This window comes from Lampris incognitus, chromosome 10 (genome assembly GCF_029633865.1).
Source record: "Lampris incognitus isolate fLamInc1 chromosome 10, fLamInc1.hap2, whole genome shotgun sequence".
Taxonomy (NCBI): domain Eukaryota; kingdom Metazoa; phylum Chordata; class Actinopteri; order Lampriformes; family Lampridae; genus Lampris; species Lampris incognitus.
The window spans coordinates 17,303,896-17,317,783 of record NC_079220.1 but is presented as its reverse complement, the minus strand read 5'-3'; the positions used below and the strand labels follow the sequence as shown (position 1 = coordinate 17,317,783).

The following is a 13,888-nucleotide window of genomic DNA, read 5'->3' as shown; positions in this document are numbered from 1 at the left end:
AGTTAGGAAGTGGACAAACAGACCGAAAACTATATGATTAAATCTTTTAAGTTCACATTACTAAAGGAAGTAATACCTTCGAGTCATTATGCTGGAGGCAACCATGCCCTCTTGAAGGACGTCTGACAGTTTTACAGCAACATGAAGCAGATAAGAGTTGAAAAGACCCAACTAGTTTTGAGTCTAAGGTACACTGATCACAAAAAAAAAGAAAAAAAAAGAAAAATCATTCAGTTGAGTAGAGAGAAGTCTCAGAAATAACATACACTAAAAAATATTGCCGGTGAAAGGAACAGGTTGAAGCTCTGACGGAAACAGACACAGGATGACTTCACAATTGGCAACAAACACCGAGTTTCCCATCCAACAGCAAGACTTTAAAGACCAATAATGCATGATGGTGGTTGGGGGCTACTGATCTCATGTCTGGGGTGGAGGTCTTTCATCACATGGTGTGCATACAAACAAGTTTACTGCTCGGGAAATTGGATTTCAGGGTTGGTTTTCGCATCAAAGGGCCGACTCTCATGCGGTATTTACTTTTACAGGGGAAGGCTTATGAACAGCCTTGGAGTTAGATTTGATACAGAACAGATCGTCTTCAAGAGATCCCAATTCCTGCTCACCAGCCAGAGGACAGACCCTCAACAGCACAACTGATTAAGAAGATGTGATCTGAATGTGCGTCGGGAGACAGATGAGAGCCGCAGACATACCAGACAACAGATCTCAGTGTTTCAGAGGTTTCTTCAGATGTGGTTAGGTTAAAGGTCATCACTCTTTAGTACACACATTCACTCCCATTAGGCTGGCCATACATTGAGGCTGGAGACAGCTAACCATGTGTAGGTTTTACACAAGTCGCTTCGTAAATTGTTTCTGGTGACTTGAGGACTCCCATAGAGGAACATTCTGCAAGAGCCATTTGTACAAATAACCACACGAGTAAGCACTGCTAGGAAAAAAGGTAAAGAAGCAAATGCATCTCTTTGTTTCCAACAGTTTATTCTGCATACAACAGATAAATAATTTCATTTGATATATATATATATATAGCTTCTCAAAAATAATTTAACACGTAGTGGAATAAACTTTGCTCCATAAGTCACAGGGAACAAGATGGTACGAGTGGCAAAAAGGTTCATTAAATCAAACACATTGACAAACACTGTCGACAAACAAACATGAATAAAGACGTAATCTATTAGCTTATTCAGGCATAATCAAGTACTGTCCAAAGCACAATGCATTCTTCAGTGCTTTTTAAATCAATGAAATTAAAAAGAAAAATAAGGTGACTGTACAATGTGACGCGCTTTGGGTGTCTACATAAAGCGCTATATTAATGCAACCCATTACTGTTATTGTATGGTGTGAAGAAAAAAAAGCTTTCTCAGAAACCTAGCTGTATACCTTCCCCCCAGATAACACAAATGGTGTTTACAAAAAAAAATGTGCACAACATGCTTTATTTCGAGGAATTAGTGCTTCTGTATAAAATAAGTAAAAAAAAAAACATGCTAAGTAATGACAGTTAAGCTAACATGAGTGGCCCCATTAAATCTGGGACAAATGATAAATACTGACATCCATTGTGTTCTGGTTCAATTTTGACGCAAGTTATGCAACACTTCAGTTGAACAACCACATGGCAAAAAAAAAAACAAAAACCCTTTCAGATATTCCTGACGTCTCTTTCTGTGTGTTTGGACTGGAGGTTGATTAGAAAGGTCTGTAGTTCCAGAAACTGGAGAACGCAGATATCTGGAAGGAAACGGAGCAACGTTGGACTAGTTTCATTACTGAATAACAAAACCATCAACTGATTGAATCAGTCGGATAAGTCAGTTATCTACTGATAGAATTAGTCCTGGGACTTGGCTTCAATCACTTGTACTGCAAAGTTGGGCAAACCTGTAAAAACCACAGTAAATAACCACTTTGGTGTCATCGTTTTAGTTATAGCCATTTCCTTTGACATTATAAATTCATCGTGCTCTAAAACGTTCATATCTTAGTGTTCCTTGACAGGGAAAATTAAAAGTTTGAATTATTTAGCTATTATCTAAAAGCCTTTCCCTGCCCAATAGAAGTGGATTGTCTTTATTTTGAAGCCTCAGTAGAAGAGCTGTTGAGGGTAAGCACAACGTCCTGACAGGTTTGAGGGCTTAGGGTGTTGTTTAAAAGGTCGTGTTGGGGAAAAATATGCAGCTTCATGTTCGGTAGTGCCGAAGCTTTCGTACACAGCAGTGTGTGTGCGGTTATGGCTGCTAGGCTTGGAAGACACCCACTTTGTCCTTGAGCTGCTGGCAGAGCTGCAGAGAGATGGTGAAGAAGACCAGCGTGTCGTTGAGCCAGGGCACCACACACTCCACCTTGTGTACATGGCTCACCTCGAAGCGGTTGCTGTTGAGCTCACTGGGAAATAAAAGACAACGGGCCTCATTCATCCATCGTTCATACTTACAAATTTGCTCCTACACACCCATGGAACTTTTTTAGCCCTCAAGAATGTCTGGCAGGCGGACACAAAGCATGACTTATTTATAATTCCTTCCCCCTAACATCTATTTGTCTACCTCTTGCAACGAACAATCACCTAGGCTTGCAAAGACATCAGTGTTAGCCAATCGGTGTCTAAATTCAGGGTTCTACACTGGTCTCTTGAGACAAACCTCAGGGCTAAAATATCCCACGGGTGTGTAAGAACACATTTGTACGTAACAACGAATGATAAATGAGGCCCAATGAGAGCGAAATTTAAAAAAGAAGTGAATTAAAAGTTGAGCCAAACCAAGTATTCCTTTTTCATAGATGGCAAGTTATGTGAAACTAGAGGGTTTTTTTTGTGCGACCCTCCTGATTCAGTTTTGAGACCAAATTGATAATGCCTTAATCTTGTCTATATGACAATACTGTGATATCTGGTGTCACGTTATCAAAGAGAGACAACAAAACAGATTTGGTTTTATGCAAGAGCGCTGGGTCAAGGGGAAAGATATGAAAGGATGGTCTGGTTTTACAACACAGAACTTCCCTTAGGACCAAATGGCATGAAAGCAAATACATTAAAACTTACAACATTGCCCCAGGGTTGTGTAACACTGAGCTTCCAGCTGGTTTGAAATTCTGTCAGGATGAAACAGAAAACCAAGAACATGGGTTATAATACTACACCCGGCACCTGAAAGACAAAGTCAATAGCATCAAACTGGGACATAGATTCAGAATTTCAAAAAAAAAAAAAAAACTGACCAAAAGTGCCATGGTCAATATTTGGTAATATACACAAACACCCCAAAAGTATGATTCTTTGGTATACAAATAATTCTCTGGATGTATCTCGGCCTAGTTAGCCGAGCTGTGTAGCTAGGAGCAGTGGGCAGCCACCATGCAGCGCCTGGGGACCAACTCCAGTTCGTCTTGCCATGCCTCAGTCAGGGGCACAGACAGGATTAAAAGTATCGCTCTGTCCAGACATGAGAAAATAAAGCAATGTTAATCTCTTCTTAATTTGTTTTGTCATCTCATTCCATCTTCAGCCCCTTCTCCAGGGTCGGGTCGCAGTGGCAGCAAGCCAAGTAGGGCACTCCAGACGTCCCTCTCCCCAGCAACGCCCTCCAGCTCCTCCTGGGGGATCCCAAGGCATTCCCAGGCCAGATTGGACATGTAGTCCCTCCAGCAAGTTCTGGGTCTACCCCGGGCTCTCCTCCCAGTTGGACATGCCCAGTACAACCTCGAAAGGAAGGCACCCAGGAGGCATCCTAATCAAATGCTCAAACCACCTCAACTGGCTCTTTCGACGCAAAATCTATATTGAAATCCCCACAAATACAGATAACCTTCTGACTTGTCTTGACAAACATTCTCTCCAAAGGAGCAGTGGCTCTACTCCGAGCTCCCTCCAGAAGGCCGAGCTCCTCACCCTCTTTAGGGCTGAGCCCAGACACCCTACAAAGGAAACTCATTTCAGCTGCTTGTATCTGCAATCTCACCCTTTCAGTCACTACCAAAAGCTCATGACCATAGATGAGGGTTGGAACAAAGATTGACCGGTAAATTGAGAGTTTTGTCTTCCAGCTTACCTCCTTCTTCACCATAACAATGTCCGCATTACTGCTGATGCTACACCAATCCCCCTGTCAATCTCCTGCTCCATCTTTCCCCTTCACTTGAGGCAACAACTCATCCCCAACCCGGAGGGAGCAATCCACCATTTTCCAGTAGAGAACCATGGCCTCAGACTTGGAGGTGTGCTGACTCTCATTTCAGCCATTTTACACTCAGCTGCAAACTGCCCCAGTGTATGCTGGAGGTCGCATTCTGATGAAGCCAACAAAACCACATCATCTGCAAAGAGCAGAGATACAATTCTGAGGTTCCCAAAACAGGCACACTCCTCACCTTGGCTGCGCCATGAGATCCTGTCCATGAATATCACAAACAGAATCGGAGACAAGGGACAACCTTGGCGGAGTCCAACACCCACCGAAAACGTGTTTGACTGTAACGTGTTTGGGAATAAGATGATATGTATTTTATATTTGATACAGTCTTCAACAAGACAGCATCATAGCTGATGATGCCGACTGACCGACCGGCAGTCTTCAAAAGACTACTGAGATTAAACAGGCATTCCTCTTTCCTCTTCTCTCTCTAGGTCTGCCATTCTTCTGGATATTAAGTCACTGCTGCGGGGCCGTGCTTTCTCAGATCAGGCGATTGCTGAGCCCTCGGTGGCCATCATACTCCTGGAAGACAGGCTGAGCAGTGTGATGCCCCGATAATTGGAGCACACCAATTTTTTGTTTTTTCTCTTAAAACAAAAAACAAAAAGAACCGATAAGTGTACCGTTAACGTACTGGATCAATAACACGCCCCTGGTGGAGGGAGGGGGTAGGGCTGAGAAGACCTCACCTTAGTAGTGTTGGGCTGCAGCACATGAAGCTGATACACCGTCAGACACAACTTGCTCAGGTTGATGTAGAAATTCACCATTACATCCCCAGGCATCGGAGGACTGAACATTTTCTGGTGAAAAGCGAGGTAAAAAAAAAAAAGAGGGTGGCAAATAAAAATGAGTTAGAAATGTGACTGAAAAGTAGTTATAAAAAAAGGAAGGAGATAATTCACTTCACCTTCTGATCTTGTCTTGTGAGAATGCAGCTAGAAACAACTACAAAGCACAGTTCCCCATGTGTGGGCTAGCTGAAAGTGTTGCTAAGGTGATTATTATAAAAGGCCTTCACAGAAACCTGAAAAATACAAATTTTTACCTTTAACACTATTCGTTTCAATACAAAAGGAGAGGAGGAGAAGCATTAAATTAGTACATGAGGGAGGCTTTGGAAATGTTCAGTGACTTAAAATAAGAAATGTTGGAAAGATTTCTGGCTGTGAATTAGGCTGAAAATGGGGGGGGGGTGAAAAGAAGCAATAAGAGTGGGTGATTGGGGTGAAAGTAAGAGCTATGCTTCTGGGCTGGTATGTGAAGCATAACAGCAAGGTGGGTTACTCCAACTTGTTTAGTTCAAGTTTGTCCAAGGTTAAGTCAATGGCAAGTAGAGTGAAGAAAATGGAGTGGGAGGGGAAAAAAGGGTCGACACTGAGCAATGGAGCAAGATATCACCTTAACTGCAAGCAACCTAACCTGGGGTTTTTAAGTTGGGCACGTTTTTTTGGGGTATAGCTCAACATTTCTAGACACCAGAGGAGGTAAGAAATGAATGAAGGAGAAATGGAAGAAGAAGAAAATAACTAATTTTCTATTGTATTTCAATAGAAAGAAATGTGATGAACTGCAAAGGATACACATTTGCTGACTAAAAAAAATAAAATTCAATCACATGATCAGATGTTTGTTATTTTAATTTTAACTGATCCATCTTTCGGGTGGGGGGGGTGTTACAGTGTTGATCTATGACCTATGACATGCATGCCTGCATTCAAGTTTTCATTCGCACAAGCACATCTAATGAAAATGCACCTCAAGTAACATTTTTGCAATATTTAATTATTCACTTGAAACGTATTCGACAGCTGGATGGAAACATGACAGTTGTTTAAAAGAAAGATGCCAGCTCTCACCATCAGGCCACTGGTGGCCAGCTCAGGCAGGGTCATGGTGGCCGGGGTGGTCAAGCGGTTTCTGGCCCGAGTCAGCTGGAGCATCACCGCATCCATCAGCTGTGACAATATTAACACCAACATTCAGCTTAGCCACCACCTTGCTCCATTATAATCCATCCCTACTTGTTATCTGTCAGGATAGAGCATCACTAGCAGTAAACCATGACATAAGATGCTGTGTAAATATGTCTTGATGCATACTAAATAATCCAGGTAAGAAAATCAAAGAAGGTTGAATTTAGGGGTGGGAGGAAAAAAAACGATTTATGTAAGAATCGCGATATTTATCTTCTACAATTCTGAATAGATTCACAAATTCCAAAAATCGATTTAAAAAATTTTTTCCCCCCCAGTCTTAAATAGCCTCCTCACTGCTTGCAATGCTGACTTGCCGCACACCTGTTCCGGCTGATGGAAAACAATGTTAGCTCTTGGTAGCCTTTCTAAAAATGCAGCAGCAACAAGTTCAGCCAGTCCCGTCATCATTGAAGGCAAGCATTTGGGCGCATTTTGGATTTTACAATCTCCCGGGGAAGAAGGAGCTTGACGTGACTTATTCAATACGCAAGATCTGCAAAACGAAAGTTAAGTATTTCGGGAACACCACTAATGTTAGGTTTCACATCACACGCCATCACCCAGAATTGAAAGAAGTGAAACAACGACATCCTGCAACATTAACAAACAACCAACGCACACTGCACCACTTTACTAAACTCCCAGTCAATTCTGAACAGGCAAAAAACGGGCCCGTTTCATTTCAAAAGACCTGCGACCCTACAGCGTAGTCGACAATGAAAGCTTTAGATTTATGATCCAGACAATTGAGCCAAAGTACGACGTACCATCACGTCGGTTTTTTTTTTTGTTGTCTTTTTTTACTGAGAAAGGTTAGGCTTGCCTTTGTGTGTTCACATTATTGCAACCAATTGATACAACTTTTTCAAATATAAAAACTACATAATCTTATACACCATTTAGTCTGCTTTCATGCCATAATTTGCCACACCGCCTTTCTTCGCGCACAGCGGACTGGAGTAGATCCTGAAATTAGCACCCCTATGTACCAAATCTAGAATCGGTTTTGAATCGAAAATCGTTTTTGAATCGAAATCGAATTGAATTGTAAGACTCTGAAAGATTCCAACCCCTATTCCAATCAGTTCATCTGGATACAACGTTTATTGACAGATAAGTCTGACTGAAGAGGACTTCAGTTGACTGAAGATGTCACTTAGTTGAGTGATGAAACGTATCTGTCAATAAATGTATCCTGATGAACTGATTCAACCTTCTTTGACTGTGTAAATATGATTATGTACTGAGATCCACGTCAAAGAAATACACTACATACTTCAGCTAATAGACATGCACTGTGCCGATTACTCTGTGGAGACAGAGAGCGGGTGCTCTATGTGTGATTGTGATCATGTCAGCTGGGCTCTGTAGCATCACCAGAGACAAACCTTATTAACCTCCGCCCCTGTCTTAAAGTGGTAGTTCTCATCCCGGCTGCTCAGCAGATGCAGGGCCTGGTTGACATGGTTCCTGGCATCCTGAATCTGACACGAGGAGGAGACGGGGAGAAAAAGGGTTGTTCAGGTGAGATGGATGAGTAAAGTAGGATTTGGGATTAAAAAGCGGCATGTTTTTTTCATAGAAAGCTAAGTTTTATGCACCGACCAGTGTTTGGTTGGTGCGTTACTAGTAGTGGCATTACACTCACCACCTACACATTGACATACACATACCTGCTGCAGTTTCCATTGCTTATCATCCCTGAACTGAAAATGCAGCACTTGGCTACTTTTGGCAACTTTCAGGTTTATGTCCTGTTTAAAAAAAAAAAGAAAGAAAAAAAAAAGGTTATGGCGGTTAGGAGAGTTGCGTGGCTATAATGACCTGATTATGTGTGCAGGCTACAATATAGGTTTGCAATAGAAGTTATACAGTTTCAATCTGCCTTTTGTATTACAGTGATTCAATGTTAAAGATATGCCCTTATGATGATATCATACCATTGTGGTGTCTAACATGTTTACTGCACTGATACATTCTCTGTTTGCAGTCAACCTACTGAATCATCCCCCAGCTGGTGTTCTGGGACCCCAGGCTTTACAAATTAAACACTGTTGGAGGCTAATGTGACTAATGTGGAGGTTACTCTTGCTCACTCACAGCTTGGGTCAGTGCCTCTCCCTGCAGTGTCAGCACCCCTTTCACTTGGTCCATACTGGAAAATAAAAATTCATCATCAATACCAGACAATGGCAAAGTGGAAAATGGCAAACGATAGGCGAACATATATCAAGGCAGATGCTCTACATGAAAGACTTCAGAGAGAAGGAAATGTCCAACTGTCTCAACAGATCCCTTCATTTCACTTTCACAGAATCTGGAAGTGACTCCCACATGGGGAGACGACAGTTATAGACTAGACAGATCTCCATCAAACCACTAAACACAACTTCTGCTGTGTATTCTGAAGCCATGAGTGCTCCAGGAACTGAAAAGCATGCTGACCAAATAACCACAGAGAGTCAAACTACAGTGAAGCAAAAAATATTTTTTGGATACAGCTCAAACTTTGCCATCATCAACAGTCAGGTCTTACGTTGAGCTGCCAAGGATGAAGTTCTCCTGTTTGAGTTGGCTCTCCAGCCCTGGCATTGGCATTGAAAAGCGTCTGGATGCCTCCTGTCAGAAACATGAAAAAATGACGGCCATTAAAGTCAGCACTTTTAGAAGAGACCATCATTCTAGCCATGGTTTTTGAGTTGACATAACGGCTACGATCATACCTGTTGCTAATCAACCAATTTTCTTAAACTAGGTTTTAAAATGCAAAATTAGCCCTAATCTCAGTGTTTAACCCAAGAAAGAGTAACCAGGGGGTAAAAAAAATCTTTAAATGGGCTGGCACCATCTTATTACTTGTTTTTAAGTCTTTAAATGGGCTGGCACCATCTTATTTATCTGAGCTAATACATCATCATACACCAGTCAAAGCACTCAGGTTGACAAACCAGGTGCTCTTACATGTTCCCAGATCCAGGCTTAAGAATAGGGGCGACAGAGCCTTTGCAGTGGCTGCCCCTGATCTCTGGAACAACTTACCAGTACACATAAGATCTGCTCAGACCCTAGAGACTTTTAAATCTCCGTTTAAGACCTACTTCTTCTTGCTGGCATTCAATTCAAGTTGAGCTTGACACCATGATTTTATTGTGCAAATATACTTTTACCCTTATGTTTTATTGTTTACATTTTATATTCTTTATTTTATTATGTCTTCTTTACATATATTTTTATATTCATATGTGTCACTTATTTTATATTGTATTTTAAGCTTGTGCAGCACTTTGGTTCAACTGTGGTTGTTTTAAATGTGCTATATAAATAAACTTGACTTGACTTAACCAAACGGCACAAGCTCCGGCTATGAATTCCCACTTTTCTTACGCATGATGGAGCCAGTTGAACTAAACACATCTGGTACCCAAACTCCGCAAGGCACACTTCAGCTTTCCATCCACATTGCTCAGCCTGAGTAACTGCTCGTTTTCCTTTCTTATTCCTAATCTACTGCATCCTGCAACAACACGGCGAGCTCAACAAAACACACAACACGCCGCCACGATGACTGCAGCAGTGCGTTTGGCCTCAGACTAGTGCTGATTATTTTTTGCATCAGCTGACCGCAATAAACTGGTGTTCTAAAATGTGTTTGCTCAAAAACCCCTTACCCTTGAGCTTTTCTCCCTTCCAGATAAAACCAAACCACTATGCCATTATCAGATTCCTCAAAAGCCAACTGATAAAACTCCTCTGACCAACTTTCAGTTGCTGCTACCAAACACCTAGTTAGACCTTGGTTGTATTGCCATACGTACCTTTCTGAAGAATGATACACAATAGGAAAAACAGGCTCATGATAGGAAAAACAGGCCCACAATAGGAAAAACAGGCCCACAATATGAAAAACAGGCCCTCACCTTGAATGTGGCCTGTCTAATTCAACATGTTCTTTCCAGACAAATGTTTTCCTCTAAACTTTCCCAATTCATCCACTGACCCTGCTTCGCCTGCTTTAGATACTGACGGCCCCCTCCAACTGCATGACATCCTGAACGTTATCCCGAGTGCTGACTTTGCCTGGACAAAATGTACAATTGTTTCTACTGGGTTTCACTTTGCCTTGCTGATACATTCAGGTGGGCAGTCCTCACAGAGAAACCTTAAGGCCGTCATCATACCTCACACTTAAAATGGTCTGCAAGTTTTTTTTACTGATCCCAGTTTGCTTTTCGGGGGGAGGGCAGGTTCAGATAGAAGAAAAAAATACTTGAAGAATATAAGAATGTCATTTGCCTTGAGGATGTCCTGGAGCTGCTTAAGGACAGCGTGTACCTCTTCTTTAAGGAGCCAGTTGAACTCCTCCTCCTGCATAAAACAAAGAGACACATTCATTCAACTGCCACTTGCATTTATCAATAACAACATAGATCTCTAGGCTGGGAAAGTACATTTTTCCCAAACTATAATTTTACACATATCAGTAACTATAGATAATTTGTTGCTGAATGTGAGAGACAAATCTTGCTGCCACTACTTTTTCAGAGCAAGCTTCTGGCTCTACTCTGGCAGTTTGTTACAGTCCTTTTAAGGCACATTTCATTGTAATTTTAAAGAATTAAGTCTGAACCCAGAGCGACGTAAGTTCAAGATCAGGAAGTCAGTGTCTTTAATCAAAGACATGTGGACATGATTGACACACTGGTCAGTGACTTTAACTGTACAAACTCCTGCTTCCAAGTGCACCAACCTTTACATTTAACCAAGGTCATTGTTCAGAGGTATGCCGACTGAACACCTACAACATGGAAAATGTTAACTCATATTCGCAGGGGTTGATGATTTGTTCACTCATATGGAGAGGTTGGCAAAAAGTGCGTGGGCATTGTTGTTCGTCTCCACCGCGTGAGTACAGAAAGACGCCTTGCAGACCCGTTCTAGGCCTTTTGGACAGGAACGGGCGCATATACTACATGTTATCTACGACAGTCAAAGTCTCTAGCTGACTCGTGATTCACACAGTACAAATTAGCCGCAGCCTCACCCGGTGTTTAAGTTCTTTATTGTCTCTTGCAGCCAAATCACACCAATGCTTTGCATGCAGGCCTACTGTCCACATCACGTTAAGTGCATTGCCAACTGACTGTCCCAGTCAATCAGTGGGTAAACGCGTTTGCATGACAGGAGGATTGCACCTTTCTGCTTTCTGCCGGCAACACAGAAGCGTGGTTTGCAACCAACACCTCGATTTAGCGCAGGGGTAAACTGAGGGCCATTCGTTTGTATGAGTGGGCTGCACAGTTAGCAAAGCAAAAAATGCCTTGCACACATACCAGTAACCAAATGCAACTGTACATCTTACCAACACGGCTCTTTCCACTTGATTAGCGGCTGACATCTTGGGGAGTTCAGACAGCGATCTCTGCGGGTTGAGCATTTTCGTTGGCAGAAAGATGAAAATGTCTTTGGGTTTGTGTTGTGTCGCTGTTTATGTGACTGCAGGCTTTACAGGCAGTGGGCTTATCCCAAGTCACACGTCCGTCATTATTCGCGGCCCCGCCCACTTGCCCGTATGGGTTCGTCTCATGTTACGTCATACACCACGTGACGGCAACATATCCGCCATGTTGCAGGACAACGGCTCCAATCCATAGGATGCTGGCGTGTTATTGCTCTCAGTGCGCGATGTCAGACGTTTTCTAAACAGCCAGCGTGGACAGAACTTGTGTCAAGGTTTGATTCATACAGAGCAGCTATTGTGGTTCCATATTTTACAATGGTTAATTTCTGCGCTGTTTTGGGTTGTTCCAGTCGAGCTGACAGGGAGCGGAACAAGTCCTACTTTAGCGTCCCAGAGATAATCAGCCGTCAAGGAGAAGAAACTCGGAAGGTTGTCAGAGGGAAGAAGAAGAAAATGCATATCGAGGATAAGTCGGGAAGATCTTACAGATGAAGAAACAGTATAATGCAGAAGTTAAGATACCTGCTTTTACAAAGGGAAAAAATAGCGCGGTCCTTTAGAAATCGAGGCAACAAGAAAAATGGCATCTGTCAGCATCCATGTGGAGGGTGTCATTGGCCCAGTACGGAGAACATTTACAATTTTAGAAGGAATTTTACCAACAGGCTACCTCAGTAGTGAGGATAGTGCTGGTATGACAACAGTGGATAAAATTGCCTTGGTTTCTTGTGCATTGACAAATGTGTGTGACTCAGTAGTTCCTTCAGACATATTATTCATTGTATACAACCGTTATAATATACTTTTTAAGAAACAAAAGCATTTTAAAAATAGACATTTCAATTGTGTGTCAATCGTCATCAGCAGTTATAAGCTAAATCTTAAAATTACATGGTTTGAATATAATTAGTACAAGAGGGAGATAAACTGCATTTGGTTTGTAAATGTGTTAACATATCGATAAGTGCAAGTTTTTCCATACATATCCTTGGTTTTTCCCTTCTAAAGCTTGTACATAATTCCTGATCGAAGCCATCGCGGAATTGCATGAGCTTGGCCCAACAGCCGGAGATCCTCCAATCGAATGGGATCCTTTGCGCCGCTAGGCCAGAACTTGGTAAAAATGTAAAAACTTTTTCGAAGAGTGGATCACAGCAGCGATGTTTTACTTCCGTACGTTTGTCCGATTTTCGCATAAAATTTCGTTCTTGTAAACAGATCGACAATGAGAACTCAAGCGTACACAGCGGTTGCTTAAGGTCTGGCTGTCCTCCAACATGGCGATGTTCGTTGACACGTGACTGAGAATAACACGACGAGATTCAACCTCCGGTCAGACTCGCAAGGTTACAGGAGGGTTTGTTTACCTTATTCTGTGAAAGAAATCGTGCTTTTCTGCCGTGTTTGTGTAAACGTGAACTGTGCAATTAACACGTGACAAAATTGTGCAATTAATCACCCAGTCCACGTAATGAAGATATGCAATTTCACATTTAGCAATGCACCATACCGGGTAAATAAGTATGGAAAATTACAATATATAGGCCAATTACTTGTCTTAAACACTTCTGGAAGTAATACTGAAAGTTCATTTGTAAAATTAGATTGAAACCTTGTCAACTTGCCAACTGTTTATGTTCATAATCTGTGGATGGATCTTGAGCACTACTTTTCATAATTGGTAAATGATATCATTCGTGGTGGATGAAGAGTCACTTGTGTGTTCTGCATGAGAAATATGACAAATGAGCAAAAGAGCTACATTTTTTACTACATGTAAGGCTGAAATTGAATATAACCTGAACATGCTACATTGATTAAAAAAGCCTAACGCTGGGTAAACTGAAGATTTGTAAATCCTTGGGCATATTAAAACCCGCATATATACTTTTTTTTTTTGGTTATAATACTCCTGTATGCAGTCGTTTGTGATAGCATTTTCTGACTGCCAGGATTTTCACCGTTTTACCTGCAACAATCATTTGTGATATCCTACAGTCATAATTCTTGAGGTTAAAAAAAAAGAGAAAGGTTTTTGGCCCAGTGTAATTGAGGTTCCTCTCAACCCTTGTTGGTCCATGGCTGGGAGCACGCACATCATGTTAGGTGACAGCTATTCTCAAACAAATACTACCACCTAACCATTATTGTATGCCAAGTAAATGTGGTCACGACATTCTGAAATCCTTACAAGAATGAATTCAGTTCATAACACATCTACA

At 41.8% G+C, this 13,888-nt stretch overlaps 1 protein-coding gene across 1 annotated transcript; it reads right to left on the bottom strand.

Annotated features, from left to right (window-relative positions):
* Positions 1-997: 997 nt before the first annotated feature.
* On the bottom strand, positions 998-11,690 carry rogdi (rogdi atypical leucine zipper). Its single transcript, XM_056288304.1, has 11 exons — positions 11,568-11,690; positions 10,502-10,573; positions 8,745-8,827; positions 8,309-8,363; positions 7,882-7,962; positions 7,597-7,692; positions 6,089-6,187; positions 4,919-5,032; positions 3,080-3,129; positions 2,292-2,418; positions 998-1,764 (listed from the first exon to the last, which is right to left on the bottom strand). The coding sequence occupies exons 1-11, from the start codon at positions 11,640-11,642 to the stop codon at positions 1,723-1,725; spliced, it is 894 nt and encodes a 297-aa protein (XP_056144279.1). The 5' UTR covers positions 11,643-11,690; the 3' UTR covers positions 998-1,722.
* Positions 11,691-13,888: the final 2,198 nt, after the last annotated feature.

Excerpts from the sequence above, each read along its gene's own strand:
- rogdi (XM_056288304.1), bottom strand. The coding sequence starts at position 11,642 with ATGCTCAACCCGCAGAGATCGCTGTCTGAACTCCCCAAGATGTCAGCC. Across the intron at positions 10,574-11,567 it reads AAGTGGAAAGAGCCGTGTTG|GAGGAGGAGTTCAACTGGCT; the intron begins GTAAGATGTACA and ends TGTTTTATGCAG. Across the intron at positions 5,033-6,088 it reads TGGCCACCAGTGGCCTGATG|AAAATGTTCAGTCCTCCGAT; the intron begins GTGAGAGCTGGC and ends GCTTTTCACCAG.